This window comes from Polyodon spathula, unplaced genomic scaffold (assembly GCF_017654505.1).
Source record: "Polyodon spathula isolate WHYD16114869_AA unplaced genomic scaffold, ASM1765450v1 scaffolds_825, whole genome shotgun sequence".
Classification (NCBI taxonomy): Eukaryota; Metazoa; Chordata; class Actinopteri; order Acipenseriformes; family Polyodontidae; genus Polyodon; species Polyodon spathula.
The window spans coordinates 218,700-245,485 of NW_024472312.1; the positions used below are offsets into that span (position 1 = coordinate 218,700).

The window sequence follows — 26,786 nt, forward strand, 5'->3', positions numbered from 1 at the left end:
TTGATGGACCTATACCACATCTGGACTGTATTTGAGCATTTTACAGTACTGGATATCACTTTGGATTGCATCAACCACATGGCTATCCCGGGATTGCTTTCCTACAAAATATAAATGCACTGAAAAAAAGCGGATCCCTTGGTGATGAGCTCATTTACATTTCTCTGGTTTGCTAGGTACTGTGTAAAATCCAGTAAATAACACACTGCAAAAAAGCACTTCTGTGAATAAGATATTTTCAGTTCACACCCCACTGGCCGCAGTTAGACAAGCAGAAAGTCAGACAGACAGCGATGCAACAATGAATGGATTATATTATTCACCATGGCTTTTATATGGGCTTCGATTACAGGGTCATTAATCATAACGCCCTTGCATAGCTAACTAACCTGAAACACGCAGTTCCCTTGCAGACCTGGGGTCAATTACAATTACAGCAGCATCGTTTGCTGAAATTCAATTACAATTACAATGCTATTCGGTTGACTTGCAATTACAATCACAGTTATGCTGCTGTAATAGCAAATTATAACGACACACTAAAAAGTTACATAAACAGCTACAGACATTAGCCTGCTTACTCTGTTCTACCAAGCAGTAATCCCAGGTCCAAATCCAGAAACACATTCGAGAATTTTTATTTTTCAAACAAATAGGGTCACTAAAAGTTCAGTTTAAAACACAATATGGAACTGCAAAGGATTAAGCTTGGAAACATGCGAGACTGAACTGTAACTGATCGACTATACAGTCTAATTACAAACCCTACAATTACGCGGGTGTGCAGCTCCAATTACAATTACAAATTACACAATTACAATCGGCCCCTGGTCTCTTTCCTCGTGCATTGCTTGACTAAATCTCTTACGTTATTATCAGTTCCGGGATACGAAATGCCTAAAGAAAACAAAAAAACCCTCTTGCTTTTTGATAAAGAAGTTTAATAACGCAATAACGCAGTGCATGCAATGTATACCTAATAACACACAGATGGCTGTTTTCAGTTGTAATATTGAAAGAGTCTATTCTTTTGTCCTCTGTTCTCAAGGCGTGGAGTATTACCTGTACAGCAGGGGATAAGGTAACAGTTTAATTGCTTGTTGCTCCGCTAGCTTTACTGCATGGAAACATCAATGGCATTGCACTGAAGCACAGATCCACAGGGATCAGGGAGAGTAACGGCAAGAGGCCCTCAGTCAGTGACTCGTCCCCTCCTTTCTGTATTTATTAATAAACTATTCAAACTGACTTCTACAAAAATTAATTTGTCAAGGCAGACCGATGACCACGACAACACACGCACAAACCAGTTTCTATAGCAACCGTGCCGCAGCCTGCACTATAAATCCCAATTCGACTTGCAAGGTTAATAACGTTAATCGGTCCTTAGGTTTTTCTCTTTTCTATGAACGCTGATCTTTACAGACAGCCCCTAAATCCGAGTTATTTTTTTGCATCCAGTAATGGTGCTTCTATAAACTCATCAGTTCAGTCAAGCTGCAACCCCCTTAGGGAACATCTCCAAGTACTGGATTACATCTACTCAGGAAGATACAGCTCAGCAGTAGCGCCTATTAGCTGATCTCTTTCAAAAAAGAAATTGCATCACGACGGCTATTCAAAATACAAAGTTATTTATAAATAGTTTTTCAGGGGGCAGGCAAAATCCAGAATTTAAATTAATCAATTTAAATTAAAAAAAAACAAAATCGGAACCAGCTCCTCAGACTGACTGGGTTTGAGTTTTTTCAATTAAATTTAAAGCCAGGACTTTGTACTGTATATTTGCCATTCTATCCTGTCTTCATATTTAACAGTAGTACAGTAGTCTCTGGCTAGGAGAACACCCCTCGGAAAGCAAGAAAAGTGTTCTTATAGCCAAAGTGTTCTCTAAGACGGAGATAGCCACCAGGCACAATATGAATCAATAAATAAATACATGTGTATTACTTGTCATGACGCACGTGCAGTGAACATATGAAATGCACAAGTAAAAGAAAAGCAATAGGCAAGAGTGTGTTAAAGTATAATAAGTAACAGACACACAGACGTTGATAAAAGTAAAGCAAAACAACATGGTCAACAAGTTTAAATCGCTATGGCAGAGGCAAAAATAATGGGCGTTACTTAGGGTTAGGTTAACGTTACTATACCAATTGTCAAACTAAATCAACACAGAGGCAATATACAAGACATGCGCATTGTGCTCGAACAATTTCCAACTCTGTGCAGCAAGTGAAACCACGGCGCGTTTTGCCGTTTGTTTGCGTGCCATTTTGTAGCGATGAGGTGCACTCGTGGAAATCGGAATACAAAACGAGGCAATGACAGGACGACGGTTCTGGAAAGATTTAATAAACCAATCAGTGTCCTTCAATTCACAAATCGCTTTTTTACAAAGCAGTACTGTGTTCGTTGTGAACAAATCGCTATCGGTGCCAATTAGTTTCTTTAGGCACAGCACTTCCAATGGGAAAAATCTGTTTCACCCCCCCCCCCCCCCCCCCCCCCCCCCCCCAAAAAAAAATACTTGTGTTGCATAACGTGGGTGTCAGTCTGATGGCAGATTTTAGGAAGCGGTGTCAGATTCAGAACGCTGGCGTCACTCAGGTATTCAGCCAGCTAGAAAGAACCAGCCCTGGTAAAAAACAGAGTCTACCTTCTGAATCAGTGATTGACTGAATTTGTGATTAGACTCCTGTGCCAGCTGGGATTAGAAGACTCAGGAAAGAAACTCAGAATTCAAACACTTGTGTTTTAAAAAACAAAAGCCCTCAAATGACCCTTTGTGAGAACTTTCCTTCCTCCAAAAAAATGTGTTTCTTCATAACTTGAAAAACACTCCCGGGTTGAATATGTAGTGAAATGACAAATGTTTTGACTACTGTTTTTCTTCTCAATGTTTTAAATTTGTATTTAGAGTACTCATCCCCCACTCCCTGATTTTCTCCCTAATTATTTTTTGCCCTCACCGCAGCGATTCCCCACACAGCTCAGTTGAACTGAAGGGTCAGTGGGCATCCTCAAATCCCACGACCGAGCCAGCTTCCTCTTCTACACCCACGAGAGCGGATGTCAGCGAGCTACCGCCCTCTGGAGGACAAAGGCCAGCCCTGCAGGTGTCCGCCCCAGCTCACTATTATAATTGACCCCAGGTCTGCTTTTGGAGCTACGCCCTTCTGCGTGGCAGCCCTGTGCTCTATCCACCGAGCCCCTCGCTCGCAGTATATCCTTCATGTCTGCTGGTGTCTGTCTATAACTCAAACCCTTGGCTTCAAGTCCCTCCCTAGCTGTGAAAGCCTCAGTCGCTGAGATCAGATTCCTCAACTATTCTAATTTTGGAATCTGCAGATGCTATTCTAGCGGGAGAGGATGTGCCGATTGACCGTCAAACTACCTTCAAAATTACCAGCAGAAAACAAAGCGGTTCGCCCAAGTGGAGTATGCACGTCTGGGTCTATTTTGATGATGTAAACCAGGGATTCCCAAAAAAGGGGCTGGGGACACCTTGGAGGTGGGGCACAAGATGGTTTCAGGGGGCTGTAGCATGTAGAAAAACGTTCTCTCTCAAATGTTCCCCAGACCGGGGAGATCAATTCATTTATACGAACGCTGTTGTTAGGCGCTGGGGTTATTCTGAATGTAACAGCCCACACTAACAGCATGTACCATTACACAACAAAAGGGGTGATGGTAAGGAGAGCATAATAATGCACTTTTTAATTATCACATCGTTCCTTAATATTTCAATAAATATATAAAATAACGAAATGCAGGATTTCGGCCAATGTGTGGTTTTACGGTAGAAGTTCTCGATTATATTTTCTTCCCCCTACATAAATAAAATAAACCAGACCGCTTCCGTTTAACTTTACAGCCAGGCTCATGTCGCACTGGCAGTCAGATGGTGCACAGCTGAGTACAGTTATTATGGAGAGAATTCTATGTCTGAGAAATGACACTGAACACAATGAAAGCAGGAGCATGCCCACCGGTACAAACGAACAACCTCTCTCATTAAGGGGCTCGCAATTTCAGGTGGGGCTCGTGCCTAAAGTCATGACTGGGGGCTACAGCCAAGAAAGTTTGGGAACCCCTGATCCAAACAGCAATGGATCCGAGTCCAGCACCCTGTAACTCTGTATCAATCTCTCTCACCATGTGGGGTGTGAGCTGCAAAGCTCTTCTGTTGATCGCATGGCCAGCACCTGCTCTGGCACCTGTTTCTCAATCCCATGTGGTCTATGAATCATCATCAGCCGCAAATGAAGGAAACTCCTCCCCAGAATTTGGTGCACTTGAAAAGGCATAACCCAATGAAAAAGGACCGCTTTCACGGGCTCATGCGTTATACATTGAATGGCGCACCAAGTGAATGACACATCAGACACGGCAGCTTGAGACATTCAAGGATATTCTAGCTCATTGACAATGCACACACCTTACGCAAACAGCCATAGCAACACATGGGCACATGTAACACAATAAAATAAAAAAGGTCCTTATGTAGCCTTTAAAGTTCATTTGTGCAAACAAACAACACCTTACCAGTGCTTATAGATCCGGTCTACTCTATCTCCTTGTACAATATTCTGGTAGACCCAGATGTGTGCTCCTCACTACTTGCATTCACTTTTTGGGTTATCATGCGTTGAAACTGACACCTTAAATATGTCACAATCCTCTGTATCCGTCATCTTCCCCTATCACCAGATGCCTCAGCATGTTGGCAGATCAGAAGTTTCGATTGTTCACTCTTCCTTTAGAAGCTTGACACAGTGGTGCTTGACTTTCTGATTGCACTTACAGTCTCACGAGCAGCAACAGCTAACTGCTCATGGCCTTATATTATCTACGCTTGATCCCATAACGCAGGACTGGCCAACCCTGGTGCTGGAGAGGGTCTTCTGGTTACTTAATTGAACTAATTCATTTCTTAGGTCAGCACTAACTTTTTTTTTCCCCCCAGGTCTTTAGCGATTGATTATTTAAAGATACTCTGTAAGATTGTAGCTCTCCAGGACCAGACAGCTGACATAACGCGTCTCATGGTTCAGTTCCTTAGCAGAATATGTTGGAGTAAGCGGGAGTTCTTAAAGGAAGGTGCAAGAGCCCTAGTTTCCGTGCCGGAGGTTCTCCCAATAATAATAAAAAACAACAGCACTGAATTAATGCTGAATAAGATGAAAGGGAAAATATACTGCATATGAGGCTCTCAAGTGCTGAATTTAACATGACCCTGCTAATAAAGGTTTGACAAATCCCAGGAGGACTGAGGAAGAGAATGCAGGAAGCAGACCTTTAAAAACACACCCTGGTATGAACCACTTCCAAAAAAACAGCAACTAGCGTTGTTATCTCGTGTTTGAGCTAATACAGACTGAGCCTTCAAGCTACATGGAGCAAAGACGCTTTCTTGGGATGAAATGAAATAAATAATAAGTACAACGGCTGATGGCGTAGCTGATATTACAAAGCAACGAAATCGCCAGAGACGGGGAAAAAAAGGGGGCAGTGCCGTTCTGAAGAGAAATAATTAAAGCAGGGAAGAATGAAAGCCTTAAATGGGTTTGTGAAAAGTTTGGAATCAGCCCCAGAGGGGAAAGCAAGCGTCTCGAGTTTCTGAATAAAGAGAAGGAGCAGGCAGGCTTCTCCTTTTTCACCGATGGGGCACTTAGAGAAGCACATTGCGCCAAAGTCAGCGCTTTTTATAAACAGTAGAACTATTGATCGCTCGTATGGGACACTGGCAATGTCATCTCAAGGACTCGTAGCACACAGTGGCCATGCCTTTAATTTCAAATGCTGTCTTCCTTTATGACTGATATTTTTCTGCTATGAGCCAAAAGGACCACCCACATTAAAGCTCTCACAGCTAACAAAATAATCGCTCACCTGTTGCGATCTTCCTTTACGGAGATTGTGAATGTCTGCAAAGAAACACAGAGCAAAACTCTGATTGATGGCATCTACAATTGTGATTTTGAGGAAACAGGTATTTGTATTTCAATTACTTGTAAAGGACTCTGCTTAGCGGCACTTAGCACTGTACGCATACAAAGTATCTAGAGATGTGCTTTAATCACTGTGCAATAATGGCTCACATATTTGAGATTCTTTATTTAGGGATATTTAGTGAGCAAGCAGTCTGAGTGAAGTCATCCCATCCCCAGCTGTACTGCTTTCCTAGAAAAAGGAGGAACATTTCAGGGGACCATCTAGTTGTGAGATGTCTTGATCACTAAAATATTTAGCATATTTTTAAAGAGAAGACAACGATCTATTCAAAGACATCAGGGTGTTTAGTAAGTAAGGGGTCTGAGTGAGGAAAGATGGGCAATACAATCTCCACCCCTAGCCTTGCTCTAAATCATTTGTTGTTTCCAAACTTTTGATAGGGAAAATATTCACTGAAGGTTTGGATTTAATTATCTTATTGCGACAGTGGCAGTACATCAATGCTAACCTCCAATCTTCATGGGACAACTGTTTTTAACTAAATGCTGGTTCGTTATAAAACTGTTGCATGCAGGCGCCCTCTAGTGATACAGTGAGGTACTGCAGGTCACTGAGGCCCCGTTCCGAGCTCAGATCACCCTCTGGTGGTCACTGGCATGAACAGCAACCACCCCTGCGTTTTGCTGTTGTGTTAACAAGATGCCATCTTTTGCTCCGATTCAACTGTGTTGGTATGTGTGTCAACTAATCTCCATCCTTTCTCAGTAAAATAAATACAGCATCCATGTTCTAAATGTGTGACATGCACTGTTTACATGTCACTGGTTAAATGCTTAAGTCAGCCACTGTGTTAACGGTTAAACACTGTTTAAATGGCGCCATCTAGTGAGTGAGTGAAGTAAGCAAGCAGCTCAACACATCACAAATTGAACTTGGTCCTTTTCAATCCTAACTGGACCTCTACAGGAAAACGAAACAGACCTCAAACCATGCAGTGCTATACCAGTCGCAAAGCAGACCCATCAGATCGCTAACTGGAGTACGATAAGGCTGTTTCACTGGCATTCTGTACTGACTGCTAAATCATATCTAATACCTTAGGAAATCTTAGGGTGACATCACTAAGTTTGCTTGTTACTCAGTGGAAATACTGCACAACATAAAACAGAGGTCAAGCCTCCAGTCATACTGATCCAGGTTAAAAGAAACGCGAGCGCTTTCCTATCACAGTTTAATAAAGATTCTGGAATTGCAATCAAATCACTTTTCCACGGCAGATAAAACTCCCTTTCTGTGCCTGTGCTATTTCACAGCTTGTCTTCACACTGGTAGTCCAGTTTGTTTAGCACGTGTTTTCCATGCACTGTAGCTTATTAATACTTTGTTGCCGGCCCTGGTCGTTCCACGCATGAATAGCTTGTTGATCATCCAGTTTGTTTACACAGCCCACAATCTGTTTTACTGGTAGTACAACAATCACCTCCCCCTTTTAAATCTGCCTATCTCAATGTCACACGCCAAACAGACATGGTACTGTTTTCAGCAGTAGGAAGTTATAAATGACATCGTCAAGCCCCTGTTTCAACCAGGTCCTTAATTACTTAAACAATTAAACACATAGCAGGTGCTAGGCTCTGGGCTGCTCAACTGGATAATTAAGGACATATTTCAAATGAGGTCATGAACTGGAATGGATTAAACAAAACAGAGCTAATATTATTCATCTTGTGCTAAGACAAACTGCAGTATGCGATTTCTTAATACGCCAAAGAGTAATGATTTGCTTAACCCATGACATGCGATTGTCCTCATTTCAGGACGGGCTATTTTGTAATTTTTTGGGATTAATTAACTGGCACCTACCTTTTTTTCTCTTTAACTATATTGTTATGATAACGTACTCTGCTTTTGTTAAGACCAAAGTCTTAAATGTAGCTGTCAATTCTGCAAACACAGCCCTTCAGCTGCTTTTATAACGCCTCAATACATGATAATAAACTGAAGCCTACAATAAGGGCGCCTCTATCCTTAAATCCTCTAACTGTCCTTAAATTTGGGCATTTTACACTTCTAAATGATTGAAAACTTTTAGCAGGTAACATATTGATTTAGAACCTATCAAATTACATCAGTGCAGCTTATGGTCTGTATTTTTCAAAGAAAATTATACTTGGTTGTAAATGGATGAACACAATTTGACACATCCCCCCCCCCACCCCCCCCCCCCCCCCCCCCCCCCCCCCCCCCCCCCCCCCCCCCCCCCCCCCCCAGGGCACATGTTACCTGTCGTTTAATGACGCTGGACGTTGTGTCTGAGGACGTACTGCCGTCAGAACGTTTAAACCGACTTTTCCGTTTGGGCAGCTTCCTCGGAAGCTGTTTGTTTTGGGAAGGAAAAAAACAAACAGACATTCAGTGCTGTTATGATCAAATTCTTATAAATATAGTAAACTGTTGCATTTAACGTCAGCTGTTTTTTTTTTTTTTTTTTTTTTTCTTACTAGGTGTCTATATTGACAAATTGAAGAGCCCTGCCGTAAAATATGGCAATTCAATTTTGAACATAAATAAATAAAGTTTTCAATTGATTATCAATCTGTCTGCCCATTTATTGTACCGTTAATATTGTAATATTTGTTAGTGTCACAAACGTGGCATTATTATGTAATATATTTAAGTACAATAAACATTTATACAAACGATTCATATTTAAAAATACCTATTCTACTACAATTAAAAATATACAATTAAATATAACACTGAGTGTTATGTTACTATTAAACAACTCCAATGACGCAGCTATTACAATCCTGTACGGTATGTGTTTTACATACCGGGGTCTGGTTAAATTATATAGCACAGGATTTATAGGCTACATAGGCCCGGTTTGCGGCAATAAATCAATATTTTAAAAGCCATTTGAATGACATTCACACGCAGGCAATGTAATTAAATGCACCCCCAACGCCCCCCACACTGAACACTGAATGCAATCCACTGTAGCATCCAATCTGAACATTATTAATTCTGCATCACCGGCTCTTCGTTTATTAATACACAAACACGGCGGTTAGTACCACAGAATCGATTTCTCAACGAGTCTTGCTCTCGGTCCGTTCTGCAAACAACAAAACCACAACAGAGAAGAAACAACACCTCACCTGAAAGTAATGAGCCTGGGAGCCCGTTTCAGCAGCAGACGCGTGAGCCGAGGAAGACTTTGACATTTTCAGCTGCACCATGTATTATGAGAGCTCTGGCTAGGTTCTCATGAGCACACCGCACATGAAAAGCAAATACCGTGTGAAAAACAAACATACAAACGAAAACAATAAAAAAAAAAACACAATGGTGTTTGAAAAAAAAAAAAAAAAAAAAAAAAAAAACCGCTAGGAAGCAGTGATATTTTCCTTTATAGAGAGTGGTTCTTTATTAAGTCATGGCTCGGTTTGTGTCCTCTCTCTCTCTCTCTCTCTCTCTGCCTCTCTGCGTATGCTCTCGCTGTAACCAGTAGTGCTGCTGCTTGCAAATGTAAATTAGGACCGTGTCTTGATATTATTACCCCTGTAATACACGAAAGCAGTGCAACAAACACATTGCTGTTTCTGCTAGACGGATAGAGGCTTCTTTCCTGCTATGCAATCCCGGCAGAATTTCATCCTGTGTGGCAGACGCAAATGCCACTATTAACGCATGAAACGATTAGAAGTTGCAGCTTTTATGACAGTTTCAGGATATTGCTGTTCAGACAGAAAGAAAGGGAGTCGTTTAGTCTAGTTTAAGAGCACCCGTTCTCTTTCTCTAAGGAAGCGGTTCAGTCTCCATTCCTCAAGCGGCCAGTCGTCTCCTCCGAGGACCGATCGCCTCTTTACACCCGACAGCTGAAGCGCGGATACGGCGAATTATCGACCTCTGCTGGACAAAGGCCAGCACTGCAGGTGAGCGCACAAGGAGCCTAGCCGGTAGGGTTCGCTGCAGAGCAGCGAGGAGAAAAAATCTCTTCTGATTACATCTCTCTAACCCGAAAGAGCCAATCCGACAACTTCGCACAGACAGGGCGCCAACCTGCGCTCCCCTGACTGTCTGACTCGCCTCACCTCACCTGGTGACCAGCTATTACGGATCACGCTGACCCCGGCAGGTGAGACAATGTAAGGGATATAAGCTTTGCTCCATATCAGTTCGCTAATCAGACTTTATTATCTATTATTTCTACGTATTACAATACATTTCACGAACAGTGGTTCTCGTTTCAGCCCAAAATCACTTCATTCTGGACTAGCAAACCTGAGCCTTAATCCGGCAGGCAACAGAGCTGCACGTTTAACCAGAGGTAATCAATGAAGCGGACGCAATGACAATTAGAGCGGTCCGGGTAGATTAGTGTGAAGTGCCGCTGAAGCGATTCATTTGTCTCAACTGTTAAATATCTTTATTTATAGTTCGATTATGCGATTAAAGCTATTGAGCTATAGCAACCGCAGCATTGAGAAAAATAATTAGACACATAGCTTTATTATTATTATTATTATTATTATTATTATTATTATTATTATTATTATTATTATTCAGTTTTATCACAGTGTATGAAAAAATAAGTTTGAAGCTCATATATTTGATACAGTAAAGTGATGCTATTGCATAACGCATAGTTTGGCTATATTTTATAACCTATGCTACTCTATGCACTCATTCACATAGTATGTATGATAACAGTGGCGAAATGCAGAATTTATGATCAAGGAACTGTTACAATGAATATTTTCTTTGGTGAGATAATAATAATAATAATAATAATATGATAAGTTTTTCAGTGGTGGGGACCCTATCTGTCAGCATGATCGAGCGGAGCACAGACGATGACGGGGGTCCATCTTTCTGGAAAAACATGTTTTCAAAGCCCGCGGTACATGAAGAACATTAATGGAAACGCACACCAGAGGGCGCCAGCGCCTCAATTATAAAGAAAAAGAACGCCAGGCCTGTGCTGGAGCGAGTGCTGACGGGTTAACCCCTTCCTGAGTTCCCAGGCCGCTGCGTTAGCCGACCTGCACCGTGGCAGTGCGGCGTGCAAGCCGTGGTTAACCAGCGGGGAAAAACACAACAGCAAGGGATACGGAGCACAGCAGGTACATTTAGCAGGTGTGTGTGTGTGTGTGTGTGTGTGTGTATATATATATATATATACACACACACACACACACACACACAACAATTTATCACGATATATTAATATTTCTTAATTGAAATATATAGAGGACAAAACTAGTGTGTTTTTGTAGAGTTTATTATTAACAGATACAATGTTTTTTATGTTGTTCTTATATCCATAATAAGCTAAACTTTAACTACATTCCTGCCATGCTTGACTGAGTGAGTTTTGTGGCGGACACAATCAGTGCTGAGGAACGCATGTAGTTACCCAATATGAATAACCAGCGGCTACTGTAAACAGTTTGCAAAACATCTATAGTTTACAGTACACTGGCTCCAGATTTCATTTCAATTAAGAGATAACAGCGTTTCACCTTTCAAGAAAGAGCAGGAATTTACTTACCGGAGTCAATGTTTTGGAAACAGCGGCATGTTCCCAAAATATTAACTGTGTTGTCCTTGATCAAAACTGGATGCAACCCATTGAATGATCCTTTTTTTTTTTTTAATACACCTTTTTAAAAATGGTATTTTAAACGATATCTAGTTATTGCTGATCTAGCAAATCGTTTTCAGTCGCAATGTTATGAGCTGTGAGGACAAGTTGAACAGATTGTCTTGATACTTCGCACCAGTTAGACCAATTAAGTTATCTTGATATTTAGCACAGAGAGCAGGGCTTCAGTGAAAGTGAAGTACATAAAGGTATCACAGTGCACTCTGTTTATAAGAATCACATGCGTCCCGGGTGATTTGATTGCTGTAAGTGGTTGGTTCACACAAGCAGACTGATAGGATTGCAATTCACAAAAGTGTGCCTCCGTGGGTCAGCAATTTAAATACAGCATGCAAATGTCAATGGTGCCCAATCACTGAGGACAATAAATCAGTCAAAACAAGTAGCTAAGCAGCTTGTTATATGATTATGTTTACTGAAAGCCGCAGAATCCTGTTTTACGACAGTGTACTTGAGAAGCGATCGTCTCGTGAGGGTGCCTAGTTTAACTGCTGTGCGATGTTACGTGTAATGGCCTTTGAATTAAAATGACAGCACAGAATTTTGCTGTCACGACTACCAGAGTATTTTAGCATGGTTAGTATAGGAATGGTTTTGTCCCAGTGGTTTTGTTCACTAGATGCGTTGATTCTTACATCGGTGATTCTTATAACCGGGTGCTCTGTCTTACAATAGTAGAGTCTGAAACACTAAACCTAAAAACAAACAATTCTGTCTTATGAAATCAGATGTCGTTCATTCATATACAGATGGTTGGGTTTGTGTGTCAACTGCACATAGTCATGTATGAAAGCGTGTTTGCATGGGTTTATATGGGGGCAGAATATATTACATGAATGCAAATTTACATATTATGCATACATTGGTTTTCCATTGGGTGGCATTGTTTTTGGTAAAACAGCGGCCCCTAGTGTATGATGAGGGATGAAGGCTGCTCTGTAGGACTGCAAGTCCTGGTCTGTCACCCACTAGCCTATCCAGGGTTACAGCAGTTGCTTTTTGTATAATATAGACAGTAGACTGTACATTGAAAATAGATTTGATTAATGATCGCTGTTGTAATCAAAGTGAAACCTAGTACTAGATGCAGCAAAGCAGGAATATCTGTTGTCTCAACATTTTGCCTGGCTACACGGGAATTCCTATACAGGTAATGTAAACAAACTGGCCAGCCTGAACAAATGCAATAAAAAAAAGCCCAAATTCGAGTGCAAAGTATTATTTTTTGGACTGCCATTGTAAAAGTTTCTTGTATGAGTTTATATGAGTGTTTTCTCTAGGCTGAAGCACGCTGTACTCAATCAGTCCGTTATGTGCTTTTTTTTTAGTGTGTAACAGGCTTGAAAAGGTGTATGCTCAAGCTGAGTTATGTATAAGGGAGATTTTATCAGTCCTTCGTTTGTTTGCACGAGCAGGTCTTCAAGGCTGCGGTCCATTTAATCTGCCACACACCACTGCTTGTGGGCTGTGGCCGCCTCACTTTCTTGTCTTGATCAGTCCACAGTAACTCTGATTCTCTGGGGTCTCGGTTTAGAAGAGTCTTTCCCCTGTTTAAACACAACCCAAACGCTGCGTTCCATACAGGCATTTTAAAACCCTGTATAACTCCTATTAGCATTACCACAGCTTTTTAAAAACTTTTAGTACAATGCTACTTCCTGTCTGCCTCAAATGGTCTGATTGCTGCTAGACCTCTTGAGTAGAACTGACCTACAGCACAGGAAACCACAGCACTTTCTACTTTTGTACTGTAGTTGCCAAACGTAGACATGCAAGACTGGCCAAAGCGCCTTTACATTAGTAAGCGCTAGCACCATCTAGTGGAAAGCAGCGTATTGCCAGCAGAACAAAATTAAATTTCAACTGACTCTCTTGCTAATGTAAAGATCTTATTAAACATCATGTAATCAAAGAAACTATAAAATTATGTTGCAAAAGTCTACCGGAAGCCATAAAGTATATGGAAAGCTACAAAGCGGTACGTAATTCAATATGTTAATGTAACATTATTCAGCAGGTTTCATTCGACTTTATTAACAAAATGAGTTCATTCTATAGAGTGCTGCAAAACTTTTGGCCATAGCTGTACACTGCTCCCATAGTCAATAATAGTTTCAAGCAGTTTTCAAGAGTTAAGCATGTCTCACTACAGCTGACTCTTTGGTGGAATGTAAGCAAACAAACTGGAAACAAACTAGCGATCGGAGTAGCATGCCCGGAAAACTGGACGATTTCAATAAACGTTCTTCACTTTCATTTTCTTCCTGCCCTTCACATTTGTACAATGTTTGTAATCACTCTGAGTGGTTTGTATTGCTCAAATATTTGAGGTGCGTTCATCTGAGTTCAGAGGCCGATCTTCGGTTCTTGTTGCCTGTAATAGATGTATCAGACGCCAAGTCAGTCAAAGTGGCTTTTAAAAAAGACTGCTTTGGATTTCCTTTTGTTTCTAAGGCAATCCACTGCTATGCATTAGTTGGTGCCAGTGCAGAAAATATATGCCCCTCCCCGCCCTGAATATTTCCGAATCTTTCCGAAAAGAACCACTTGGAAGAACCTGTTGAATTAGGAAGGTTTTGTTTTTTTTCCTAGCCTTTAGTGGCTGTGGTAGCAACTCTGTTTACACATTCCCTTTATCAGATTGATCAATTGGTGTACACTTTTGCCAGGCAAATTCTATGCTAACCAGCTGCTAACCAGTTCTTCTAAAGTATTTGACACCACTGGAAAAACTTCTCAAGTACCCTTTCTGTTGTTCGTTAAACAGTTTTCTAACATTAATGACCAAAAACAGGTTAAAGAAATAATTAATTTTTTTCTGTAATGTCGCACTTCCTAGGGCGCTTCACCTGGAATGCCCCCATCATTTCAGCAAATTCTTTCCTGCCATTAACTTTATAAAATTTGTTACACTGGCTACAACCAACTTTATGAAATGTGTTACATTGGCTACAACCACTTAAAAGTCTATGCAAATCATGTTGAGTGAGCTCGCCACGCCCCGCTCCCCGGTCGGGTTACCAGACTTGCTTTACAGGGCAGAATACAGAACAAACAGGAGGCTTTAAACCTCAATGTATTATTCATTAGATCACTTCATTAAAAACAGCGCCTTCCCTTGTGTTGGCTAGTACAAATTCGTTTTTCTTTTACTTTTCTAAAAAAACCAAAAAAAAAAAGCAAACCTGAAGTTTCATAAATTGAGCTAAAACAGGATTCCATGTAATGTCCTCAGAAAGGAAGCAATACAAATGTGTGTTTGTATGTGTGTTGGTTAAAGAGACACCAAACATGCAACAGACACACACACACAAACACATAAAGCAGGTAAAGGAGTATACATTGACTATACAGGGCACTAAAGGCTTGGTAAACATACCACTGTTTGCTTAGAGTAGTTGTGAAGCTATAGAAAAATAAAGTCGGGACAATTTTACAAGCCTACCAAGAAATTCAGGATGGATGAGTAAATGAGTTTGAATGGCACTAGCTGTTATATTTTACAATGCCTGTGTTGTGCTGTGAATGGCAGCAATGATCACATATTAAGCTTTATTGATTTTTTTTTTAATGTACAGTGTGTGTGTGTGTGTGATATATGAGCTTGCCCGGTTCCTAGTGTCTGATTGGTCCCAGAACTTTGTCAGGTCTTTAGGGATCCAGCTGATTCAGCAGCGTGGCTTGGTAACCCATTCCAGTTCTCAACACAGCTGTGACCCCCGGTCCTGGTTGCAGTGCTGAATATTTGATCGAGTGAAGTGATTAACCTTCCACCTGATCTAGGCATCGCATTTCAAGGTAAGGACAATGTTGCGAGATGGCAACGTGAGCACCTTTGCACAGCATGAGTATAGACATTTCACTTTTATCTTTACAATATATATATATATATATATATATATATATATATATATATATATATATATATATATATATATATAACCAATATCTTTACAAGAAAAGTAAACCATTGCGTCAAACTATAGATTAAATGACACCCTAACCCTTCACTGTTTGTTTTCAGCTTTTCCTTGACAAAGGGCATGTTAAACAAACGGAAACGTTGAGAAGCTGGCTCCTTCTGAGCAACGTCTTGTGTATATGTGAATATATGATGAAACTACACACAATTAGCTACACAGTTAGGAGAATTTCATGCAAACCGGTCTGGGGCGACTTTGTCAACAAGCTCTTGTTTACCAATACCGGTGCTGCACGGTTCACACAGCGCTCGCTACCGGTGAACAACGTGCTGAACGGATAGCAGTTCGAGGCATTTTAGGGTAAAACGCTCTTAATAGGCGGTACTGTACAGCATTGCCGTTGAATGTTTTAACTTGGTAGGGAAACGGGTGTGATCCATTGAAAAAAAACAAAACAACTTGAAAGAGAGTGTCCAGCAGACCGGACGACAGCAAAACAAAGAGGGCCATTGTTTCTTTAAGAATTGCGACAAAATTGTGAATTATTGTATTCTAGATCCGGGGTAAAGGGCGTTTTCTCGCTGGACAACAGGATAAACCTAATACATGTAGTTACTTTGAGATAGCCAGCTGTGGAGAAACTAATAAATAATAATAATACAAAAAAAAAAAAACGACCTCTAGGGGGAGAGTGAGACAGCTCTGCGAGGGAGTGAGACGGGAGGGAGAGGAGAGAGCAGCTGGTAGGCAGGCAGACAGGGAGGCAAGCAAGCAAGCAAGCAAGCAGGGGAAAATGAATTATAATACACCGGCATGGCTACAGTGTCTCTAACGTGATGCAATGACCGTACTCGCCACTGAACAACGAAAAGAACACACTACAAATTGCGCGACTGTCACGGTTTTGGTAAGTCCGCTTTTTCTTCTGAACAGATTATGTACTGTTTGGTTTTTTTTTTTCTCAACCTTCTCCGTGTTTGCATGTGTAAATGACCGGCAGTGCAGTGTGAAGCGGGCAGCTGCTTGCTTTGATCGCTGCGGTTCTGGATGTAAACGGCATCGCAAGATCATCCGCGTTTCATCGGAATGTTACCCTGTCCTTTCGGGTACAGCGAGAGTCTCCGACTCGCTAACGCAGCCGAGCAGCCTTCGCTTTGACGGGGATGTTAATTAAATGTCATTAAGGTATTTAAAATTGAAACCGTTGACACTATAGGGTTTTTATTTTCCGTCATGCAAAATTTAACTCGGGTGCCAGTAACGCCTCACTACGAACGCGTTTGGGATGTTTCATTACATATATGTTCCATAGTATTATTTTTCTCATTGATATGTTTTATGTATGGATGTGGGCAGATACGAAACCGTTTCAGCAATGCAGATGAGAGACACGGTAACCACTGCCTGAGGGTAAAGAAAAACGCTAGCAAGATTCTGTGTGGGGAAATGTAACGAGAGAGAAAGACATAGTGTTTTGTGTTATTTTTTTAATGAGATTTGTACAACGCCGGCTACAATGACATGTACAGTACAGAACTGGCAATATATTGCACAGCATTGCGTTGGTGTCCGCTGGGTTAGGTTAGAGTCAGAAGGAATGAAAACACTGTCTTGTCGTTTTCAGACGCCTCGTTGGGTTTCTGCGTTTTTCTTTAGGTGGGTCGAACGGCTGTGTTGTTTTGTGTCCGGCTGTATTCTGTAGCCGTGGTTCTGGTTTCGCCGCAAACGATCACTGCCGATGCACGCAGCCTTGAATTTATAAAACAGGGTGAGGGATACGGCAATCCACAACAGATACAGCTATATATATATATATATATATATATATATATATATATATATATATATATATATATATATATATATATATATATTGCAATATTCGAAAACGCGACAATACTTTTGGGCTGTGTAAAACCCTACAACATATATATATATATATATATATATATATATATATATATATATATATATATATGATATATATATATATGATTATTATTATATAATATTATATTATTATATATAATAATATTAATAATAATATAATAATAATAATTAGTTTATCAAAATGGTACAGTGTGTGACAAACAAGTTTGTTCAATCGCACGTTTAAAATTTACCTATATTTGACTACAGTCATTTTAAGCGTTAATTAAAGCGTAGCTTGTCTATATCATAACGTACACTGCTGTATGCACTAATCGACATTGGATATTGCACGCCTACAGGACCCATGTACAGTGAGTATGGAGGGGGCAGAATTTAAAACCTGCGGACTGTTACAACGAATACTTTATTTGTTAATAATAATAATAATAATAATAATAATAATAATAATAATAATAATTATTATTATTATTATTATTATTATTATTATTATTATTATTATTATTATTATTTTTGGAGTAGTGGTGGCGGCGAGGGCTCTGTCTGTCAGCATGTTAGAGTCGTGCTGTTCTTGCCAAGGGAGGAAAGAGGGATCTCGAAAGGAAATCTGTTTTCATAAAGACAACATAACCGGCCGTATTCCCCAAAACCACAGCTGCCTGGCGAGAGCAAGGGAAGTGAACAGAAATTAACAGGTTTTTAAAATATTTTTATTAAGAGCCCTCGAGGCACTCGTATATGTTGAGCAGCAGCGGTTCCCAATGTGAGACAGAACAAGACAAAATGGTTACTCTAAATCTTTTAAGGTTTTGAGCATATATGTTGTGGATATGTTGTAGATCATTTTATAGATGCTTATGTGTATTTTTTTATTTTTTTTTATTGGAGCGATATTAATGCTACATCGAGAAATCGGACACATCTTGATAATTCTGCTTCCACAGATTGAAATACATTAGAACAAATTCTAGAATTGCCACAGTTTACTGACAAGCGTTTATCCAGTAACCTGACGAATCCCGGCTGATGCACTTGGACTGAGTTCGGAAGTCATTCATTTTGAATTCCGCTCTGTTAATCCAGGATTTATTTACCTGCCTTCATTTCATGGTTCTTTGTAAGGAATGATGTCGCTCACATGCATAAGGCATGCATTCATCCCCTCTTACTCTCCCACCAGGGGACTGTGAGAAGTGAATGCACCCGTATACATGTGATCAGCATTGCTCCTTACAAAGGACCATGGAGTGGGGTAATTAAATCCACATGCATTAACAGGGCTGGATTCAAAATGAATTGCTTCGGAACTCATAAGCGCATAAGACATTCCTTTGGTATTCAGCTGGAATTCGTTCGGAATTTGCAGCCATTCTTTTAAAACAGATAAGCCTGTGTTAAAGTGCTTTCACGCAAATTCAGGACCCGATCTTTAGGTCTGGTTGCCTGTTTGTAATGTAGACTAGTGTCATTAAGAGTCAGTCTCACTTACTGATCTGTCACGTTTTGTTTTTACCATTCCACAGCTCTGTATTAGACAGTGAATAATGCCATATTAGTTTTTAATTAACTACTGTAAAACACCCTTTGATCTTGCCTGCATTACATATATCTGCAGCAGTCAATCAGAACTGAAGAGCAGCTCCTGTCCTCGCAGCTCCCTCACTGCCAGTGGCCGCTAAGATAAAAAAAAAAAAGGAATCTGTTCCATTAGGTTCATCAAACAAAAATAAACGTGCGGTTTGAACAATTGCAATGAAAAGCACTCCAAATGATTGCAAGTATCAAGGCGGCTCTGCATGCACGCAGCGTACGAGTTCCCCTTGTGTGTCTAAGAAAAACATTCCAGAAGGTTTTCAGAAGGAGAAACAAAAGCATCATTTTAAATAAATATACCCAATTGCAAATCTCTTTCCCTGCTGTGGCCTTGGTAAATATAGCTGGTGACAGACGGAGGTAGGTACACGGGCATACAAGGAAGCATGCTTCATACAGCTCGCATTGGTTTTGCAAAACAGAAACTCTGACTGCCTGGCCACTTTATTAGGAGCGGTATGTAATATTTGGTTGGGCCACCATTTGCCCTGGGCCACAGCCTTGACAAGACTTGGCATAGACTCTACAAGGTGTTGGAAGGTGTCTAGTGAGGGATGCCAGTCTGTTCAGTCATCAGTGTTTCCCCCAGGTGGCGCAGGAGTCAGCCAGGGGATCGCGGTCATGATTGGTCGTGGAAGACTCTGTCATGCTCTTGGAATTCTGGCGTTCGGGATGGGAGCTTTATCATGAACCTCCTACTCAACTTCATCTGATTGGTTTATGATAGCAGTAATGTCCTCTGCAGCGGTCACTGGTAGTAGATCATTGATTTAGTCTTTCGTTAAACGGCATCTGTTTGGGTTCAGGGCACCAAACTGCCTTCGGGGTCAATTTATATGACAGGTAATGACCGATGCATTGCACATTCATTCTGAATGATGCATCTTCAATTCTGCAAAAACTTGTGAATAGAGAAAAGACATACCAGTAGATCTTGACTACAATAAATACGGTAGCCTAGTTCCTGTAAAAACTGCCAGCTATAACATTTCCACTAAGTATACAGCTATGGCCAAAAGTTTAGCATCACCCTACAAAATGAACTTAATTTTGCTTTGCATGAAACCTGAATAATGTTACATTAACATATTGAATTACACACCACTTTGTAGTTTTCCATATACAAATTAACATTTGAAAATCTGACATGAAAAACTACTATTATGGCTTCTGGTAGACACTTGCGATCTCATTTTGTAGTTTCTTTGATAACTTGATGTTAGATAAAAGTAAATGATGTTCGTATAGTTTTTTTTTTTAATTGTCTCAATCCTCAAGGTCTAGGTGATGCAAAACGTTTGTCCATAGCTGTACTTTCTTGCTACAGTCATGAATGGTAATTCTCTGTGCAACTTCTTTACCACTTCTGACATTTCTCGCTGTCGCTGACTCATAAGACACCAAAAAGGAAAAAAAAAGAATTTTTTTCCCAGAGGAAATTTCTTTGCTGTTTAGAAACACTATCTGTTGGTTATCACGTCCTCATTCTGCGAGCAGTTTAAAAAATGCACACACAGAGAATCTTATATCTGCATTGTACAAAATAACATTCCCACTATTAAAAAAATAAATGATGTAATAATACATATATGTGTAACGATTGTGAATGTTGTGGATATTAATGGTCTGCATTCAATTGTTTTTTGGCAACACTGAATTCCTCTTCTGTTAGTGATTAGAAAGAGGAAACATGTGGAATGCCAAACCCTGAGATATAATATAATATAACATAATATAATATAATATCATTACACACACACACACACAGGGAATCCAAAACCAGCGCACAGCTCTCTATCCCAGGAGAATCAGGATCCAACTCATCAATCATGAGAAACACTTCATGTAGAAGAAAAGTCATTGATAAACTGAAAACTTTTAAACAATTAGCTACACTGTTTAACTATAATATTAGCTAATATTAAATTAGCGAGTTTTCACTTTATCAAATACTTTTCTTCATTTTATATATATATAGAGCAGTTGGCACTTTGAGCTAATATAACTGCAGTGTACAAAATCAACAGCAAAAGAAAAGAGAATATACACAAAAGGTTTAAAAGATTTAAAAAAATCTTATTTTCAGGACGTTCCGGGCAGAAGCCCGTCTTTTTTGAAAAGAAAAGTAAACACAGTGCAGTAAACATGTTGTTATTCGAGGTTTGTCATTATACAAACATTCAGTGGATGATGTCATGAATATTAGAATAGAACGTTCATTCCCAGAGGTTCCAAAGTTCCCAGTTTGAAGATAAACTTTAGTTTCCGAGCAACATTTGTTGCACAGCACTGATTGCTCATGCAGACTGTGATGTCTTCAGCAGTGTGATCATCACTGTTGAAGTGATGGGCTACTGGAAATGCAGTGGGGTTATTGCAAATGCTTCGTGTGTGTGTGTGTATATCTATAATTTGTACATAACATGTATGATTTATAATTTGTAGTTTTAGAAAAATTATGTAATGTACAGAAGAATAAAGGAAAATAGATAAATAGATGCCTGATGGTTTAAATCGAAAGGAATGTTAGATTGTTACATCATTAAGTACATATTCACATTGGTGGATTTAAATAGAAATATGTGAGTGTGGTTACCATGGCACCAAAAGCATAGAAGTACCTCCACAGTGTTTGTTTTGAAGCCCACTTTCCCTTGACAAAGGCACGATAAACATTCCGAAACGCTGGGAAGTCGGTTCTATTGAGCGAAAACGTGTGTATCTCAAACAGGGCTACTTTTTGCAAAATACCAGGCAGTAGTTTTTACCAGAGAACAGCGATCTAGTAAGACCTGTTCGTACCTATAGATCCTTATAGTTTATACCCGGAGAATCGCTTCTCCAATTGAGAGGATTCTTGCAAAATACATTCAAGTTCTGAGTGTGTCTGTCTGCGTGTATGTCTGTATTTTCAATGGAATTCTTTTAAACGTTGTGTGGTACTTCATCAGGAAACCTAAATAGTTCCAGTGAGATTCCAAATTCTACAGCGCTGTTAGTATAGCTGCCATAAACTCTAATATCAATACGTTTTGCCCGGCATGACTAAGTCTTAACATGCAGGACACCTATTGAAGTGCATGCAAGCGTTTGGCAGGTTTGGTTTGTTGATGCTACTTGCTATCTGATCCTGATCTTGTTTTTGTTCTTTTTTCAGGGCCAGTCTTCCTGCAGATAATAATAATAATAATTGCGAGTGGCACAGCAGAGCGTTGCTTGTGAGCAGAGCTGGGACTGCACTCCTGACTCTTGTCCAGTGCTGTGTGTTTTTTTTTTTTTTTTTTTTTCCCCCCCCCCAAGTCACGTGTGGATCAATGCCTTGTCTAACTGAAGGAAGCAGGTTTGGGAGCAGAACTAGAAACCAGACAGGTAGGGTCATGAGGGCTCATCATACTGTGTGGGGCTAAGGCCAAAAGTTTTGCATCGCCCTATAGAAGGAACTCATTTTGCTTCATGAAGTCGAGTGAAAGCTGCTGAATAATGTTAGGTTAACATATTGAATTGCACACCGCTTTGTAGATTTCCATATCCTGAAATTCTAGGTGATGCAAAACTTTTGGTCGTTGCTGTTGATGTCATCCTATGATGTAATTTCACGATTTTGATTACAGATTTAAGTACATAACAAAAAAACATTATTGAATTGGTATTTTCGAATTAATTTGATGCATGATTGCAGTAAGTAACTTTGAATATGAAAGATTAGAGAACAGGGAACCTGTGCTTTTGTTTAAGGGCTTCAAGCAGGGGACCCTGTTCTTTTAAACAGCAGTTTAGTCAAAAACCTTTGCAGGTGTGATTTTTCCACTCTGAAAAATGTCTTCCCCGTTTCCCTTTTTCAATATTTAAGAACTCATTTTATTTAGCATTATTGATGAATAGCTGACTATATCAAGTTTAATTCATTTTTAGTCAAAGACCTTAAGAAATGATTCCCAAAAGGCATTGGTGTGTAGCATGTCTTGTAAGTTTGGGAAATAAAATTCTGAATTTGGTGCCAAATACGGTTATTTCTGTACAAGCTGAAAACGCATGTGTGAGAGTCTCATTCTGAATCTTGCCTTTCTGACATATTGGGTCCTGTCAGGGAACACAGGTGCACAGCTTAGATCTTGTTACATCTGTTCTCTTGGTGACTTTGTATTGAATAAGTCTTATGTTTGAATTCCCTTTTAATTACTGCATACTTCTAAAGTTAAGAAAACAGTTCAATAGCAGTTCAAGTCCAATTTCCATTTTTGTGATTTTTATAACAAGCTATTACATCACATGCAGGGTGTCTCTTATTGTAACAGAAATAATGTTGCACAGTTCAAGCAGCCGGAAACGCTTCACTTTGCATTCTCCCAAGTTGCACGTCCTCTCTTCTACAAATTAGAGATGATCCCTTACCCATGCCATTAACTTATACCAAAACCTCAAATTAGTTTTAGAATTTAACTTGCTTTTTCTTCAGTTGCAAATGCATAACACACAATTTAGTGCATAATTAAGAGCATAGTGTGCTGAAACGTGCTCTGCTAATATTGCCTCCTCTCTGGTGCAGGATGTCATGGTTCAGTGGCGTATTAATGCCCAAAGTGGATGACCGCAAGACGGCTTGGGCCGAGCGCAATGGCAAGAAGCCCAAACGAAAGGGCTCCTCGTCGCTGTGCAACCCCCGCTACATGAGCTGCCTGCGGGACGCCGAGACCATGGAGCCGCCCCCGCCCCCGCCCAACCGCGCCCACCACCACCACCACAACCGCGCCAACGCCGGGGGCAGCTTCGGAGTGCGCTGCGGCTGGCAGGAGGACCACTATGCCAACAAAGGGGTGGGCAAGAAGAGCTCCGGGGGCCACATGGACATGGGACTCAAATCCGTGGACCTGGGCTTCGAAGACGGGGATCTGAAAGCCGGGAAAGCCCTGGAAGATGGAGGCCCGGTCACGGCTGCAGATTGCTGGCTCCGGGTGGTGCGGGTGTTCCAATCCAAGAAGTTCCACTCGACCAAGCTGGAGAGGCTCTACCAGCGCTACTTCTTCAGTATGAACCAGAGCAGCCTCACCATGCTCATGGGGGTCCTGGTGGTTGTGTGCGGGGTCATGCTCGCCTTCCACTGCATCCACGGGGACCAGGACGTGGCCTACATGTCTGTTCTGTCTGTGGCCATGGCGCTCTTCCTGGCCTTCATGGTCGTGTGTAACCGGAACGGGTTCCACCAGGATTACATGTGGATCGTCAGCTACCTGGTCATCACCGTGCTGTTCGTGGTGCAGGTGTTCGGGGTCCTCATGGTGGCCCCCCGCAGTGCCTCGGAAGGGATATGGTGGTCTGTCTTCTTCATCTACATCATCTACACCCTCCTGCCCGTCCGCATGAGGGCAGCGGTCCTCAGTGGGCTTGTGCTGTCCACTATCCATCTAGTGACCTCCTGGAGACTCAATCTGGAGGACCAATTCTTATGGAAGCAGGTAGGACTAGTTTATTTAGTAAGGGTGCCTGACTTCAATGGCTTTGTCAGCCAGCTTTAATTGTAATGCACGACTTAATTAATGATGCTACCGCCATGCTTTCTGAAATTATGCCTGTTGCATGTATTTTCTTATTATGTCATAAAATGGATAATTGCATCATCAGCTGTGGTCATGTTTCTGGTGGTCTACTGCTGTCAAAATGTTTCCTCTCTGTTTTGTGGTCTCTAATATTGGCCAACCTACCTCCCAAACAAAAATAAAATGCATATCTTTCAATTTTCTAAAAATTCAAGTACTTTTTAATGACTTTATTTCAGCCCCCCTTTCTGTGGTGGGAGAGAACAGTGGTGTTTTAAAAAAAAAAGTATGCCTCAAGCCTCAAGCTAAAAGCAGACAAGGAGCGTGCGAGAGAGCAAGGACTACCATACCAACGAGGGAGAAAGTGGCAATTAATAGGCGTTGAAACACGATTTAAGATATTCGGGGGAAAAATTGTGATACTATTTTGCCTACAATTGCTAATTCATATCTGTCAATTTGTATGTTGAATTTGGACAAGTGATTTATTGCGCAAAGGCATTTATCCTGGTGGTTGAGTTTATGGTTAAAAATCTGAAAATGTAATGTAAAAAAACAAGATTAAAATACCTCTATTTCCTGAAGATTCAAGTGCTTCGGGTCTGCTGAGTGTCAAGAAGTAAGTGTCTGGTCTGTTAGGGAACAAAATCAGGTTGATTTGTGTGTTATTGAAACTTTTATTGGCTGGATAGCACTAGCTAGCCTGCAGAGCATCACCTGTCTGTCTGCCAGTCTGAGTACAGACGGCACAATCAGGGCAGGGTTGGAAATGCTTCAGACTCCAGATTTTACTGCATCACTTTGTTCCTATTTAAAGCCCAGGGATGGAAATAAGACCCGTATTGGGTAGCATGTTCCTCCTCCTGTTCCAAGTTTTAATACAAGCTTGATTAGCCACAGTGTATGGGTTACAAGCTCAGGTGTGTCTTATTAAACTCCTAGTAAAACCAGGAATGAATCCAACTGCTATGCAAGAGGAGTCTTCTTTCCATTCCAGGAGCCAAATCATTTACAAACTAGACACTAAATATGAGGAGAAAAAGCAAACTAGAATAAGTACATACCTAGCGTGGTGAAACTGTGCAGTAAAACACAGTGAAAGCATGGTGATGCATAGGCAAGCATTGTAAAGCACATAGAGGTGTGGTAAAGCATATTAAAAAACATACGTGGAAATATGCATAGTATACCTGTAGGAAAAATGGAAAGTGACCATAGTAAATCATTTTAATTTCGGTTTGTTACCATCAGTAGCGAGGCCACCCTACCTTACTGTGGACACATTTTTTTGTTTCTTGATTAGCTGTAAGAGAGGACAGGATTTATAAAACTGTGTCCCAGGGTAGCAGCATTCCCCAGATCTTTGGGTCACACTCCAAACCTTTCCGGAACCAAATAATTCTACCTTTTTATAATTAACAAAAGGCAAAAGTTATAGGCCAGGCTTAACATTTCTGTTTAACTTCGAATCTGATAAGAGGTTCGATTAGCTGTGTAAAAAAGACATTTTTGGGGGGGGTTCCGACGGCTGCTGATGCCGTTCCCATCGGCGCCCAAAAAAAATTACAGCTGGTGAAAAAAAGCAAAAAAACCTATTATTGGAACTGCAGCTGAATTGTAAAGTTGTGTGCCTGGACTGTAGAATATCTGCTCCTGGTTCTGTCTGGGGAATGTGTGCCCTTGTTGTAGGTCAGGCAGTTGAAGAACTTGTAATACTTTGCTGAGAGGCTGTCATTATGCAATGCCACAAAGGAGGTATTGTGCTGTATTCACGAGGGTGGAGTACTGTATGCAGACCTCATTTTTTATTTTCGTTTTGATGAGTTTGTGATGCTCACAAGGGTAACCAGCTACACAGCAGAAAGAAAGAAAGAATAGTCGTCTCTGTTTAGAGGGGGGTGAGGGAGCAGTTCAGTCTCCATGCCTCAAGCCTGCCCTGGACTGGAGGGAGCACCCTTTCTCTTAGGGGGTGAGGGAGCAGTTCAGTCTCCATGCCTCAAGCCTGCCCTGGACTGGAGGGAGCACCCTTTCTCTTAGGGGGTGAGGGAGCAGTTCAGTCTCCATGCCTCAAGCCTGCCCTGGACTGGAGGGAGCACCCTTTCTCTTAGGGGGTGAGGGAGCAGTTCAGTCTCCATGCCTCAAGCCTGCCCTGGACTGGAGGGAACACCCTTTCTCTTAGGGGGTGAGGGAGCAGTTCAGTCTCCAGTCTACTTAGCT

The 26,786-nt window shown here is 40.9% G+C and overlaps 2 protein-coding genes across 6 annotated transcripts in view; one reads left to right on the forward strand and one right to left on the reverse strand.

Annotated features, from left to right (window-relative positions):
• cacnb3a (calcium channel, voltage-dependent, beta 3a) overlaps positions 1 to 9,255 on the reverse strand; it is a 48,574-nt gene extending 39,319 nt beyond the window's left edge. Inside the window, exons 1-2 of the mRNA XM_041241863.1 lie at positions 9,120 to 9,255; positions 8,242 to 8,334 (exon numbers count right to left, since the gene is read on the reverse strand). Coding sequence (XP_041097797.1) covers positions 8,242 to 8,334; positions 9,120 to 9,200 — 174 coding nt within the window. The 5' untranslated portion in view covers positions 9,201 to 9,255. The remainder of the gene's footprint in view (positions 1 to 8,241; positions 8,335 to 9,119) is intronic.
• A 6,089-nt stretch (positions 9,256 to 15,344) lies between these two features.
• The window catches only part of adcy6a (adenylate cyclase 6a), a 72,525-nt gene continuing 61,083 nt past the window's right edge, over positions 15,345 to 26,786 (forward strand). Inside the window, exons 1-3 of one of the 5 annotated variants that reach the window (XM_041241845.1) lie at positions 15,345 to 15,427; positions 22,193 to 22,404; positions 23,582 to 24,488. In XM_041241845.1, the coding sequence (XP_041097779.1) occupies positions 23,583 to 24,488 (906 nt within the window). In that variant the 5' untranslated portion in view covers positions 15,345 to 15,427; positions 22,193 to 22,404; position 23,582. Of the gene's footprint in view, positions 15,428 to 15,867; positions 16,460 to 16,527; positions 16,738 to 22,192; positions 22,405 to 23,581; positions 24,489 to 26,786 lie in introns of those variants that run through there. The other 4 variants (XM_041241843.1, XM_041241844.1, XM_041241846.1 and 1 more) reach the window with 4 other exon arrangements.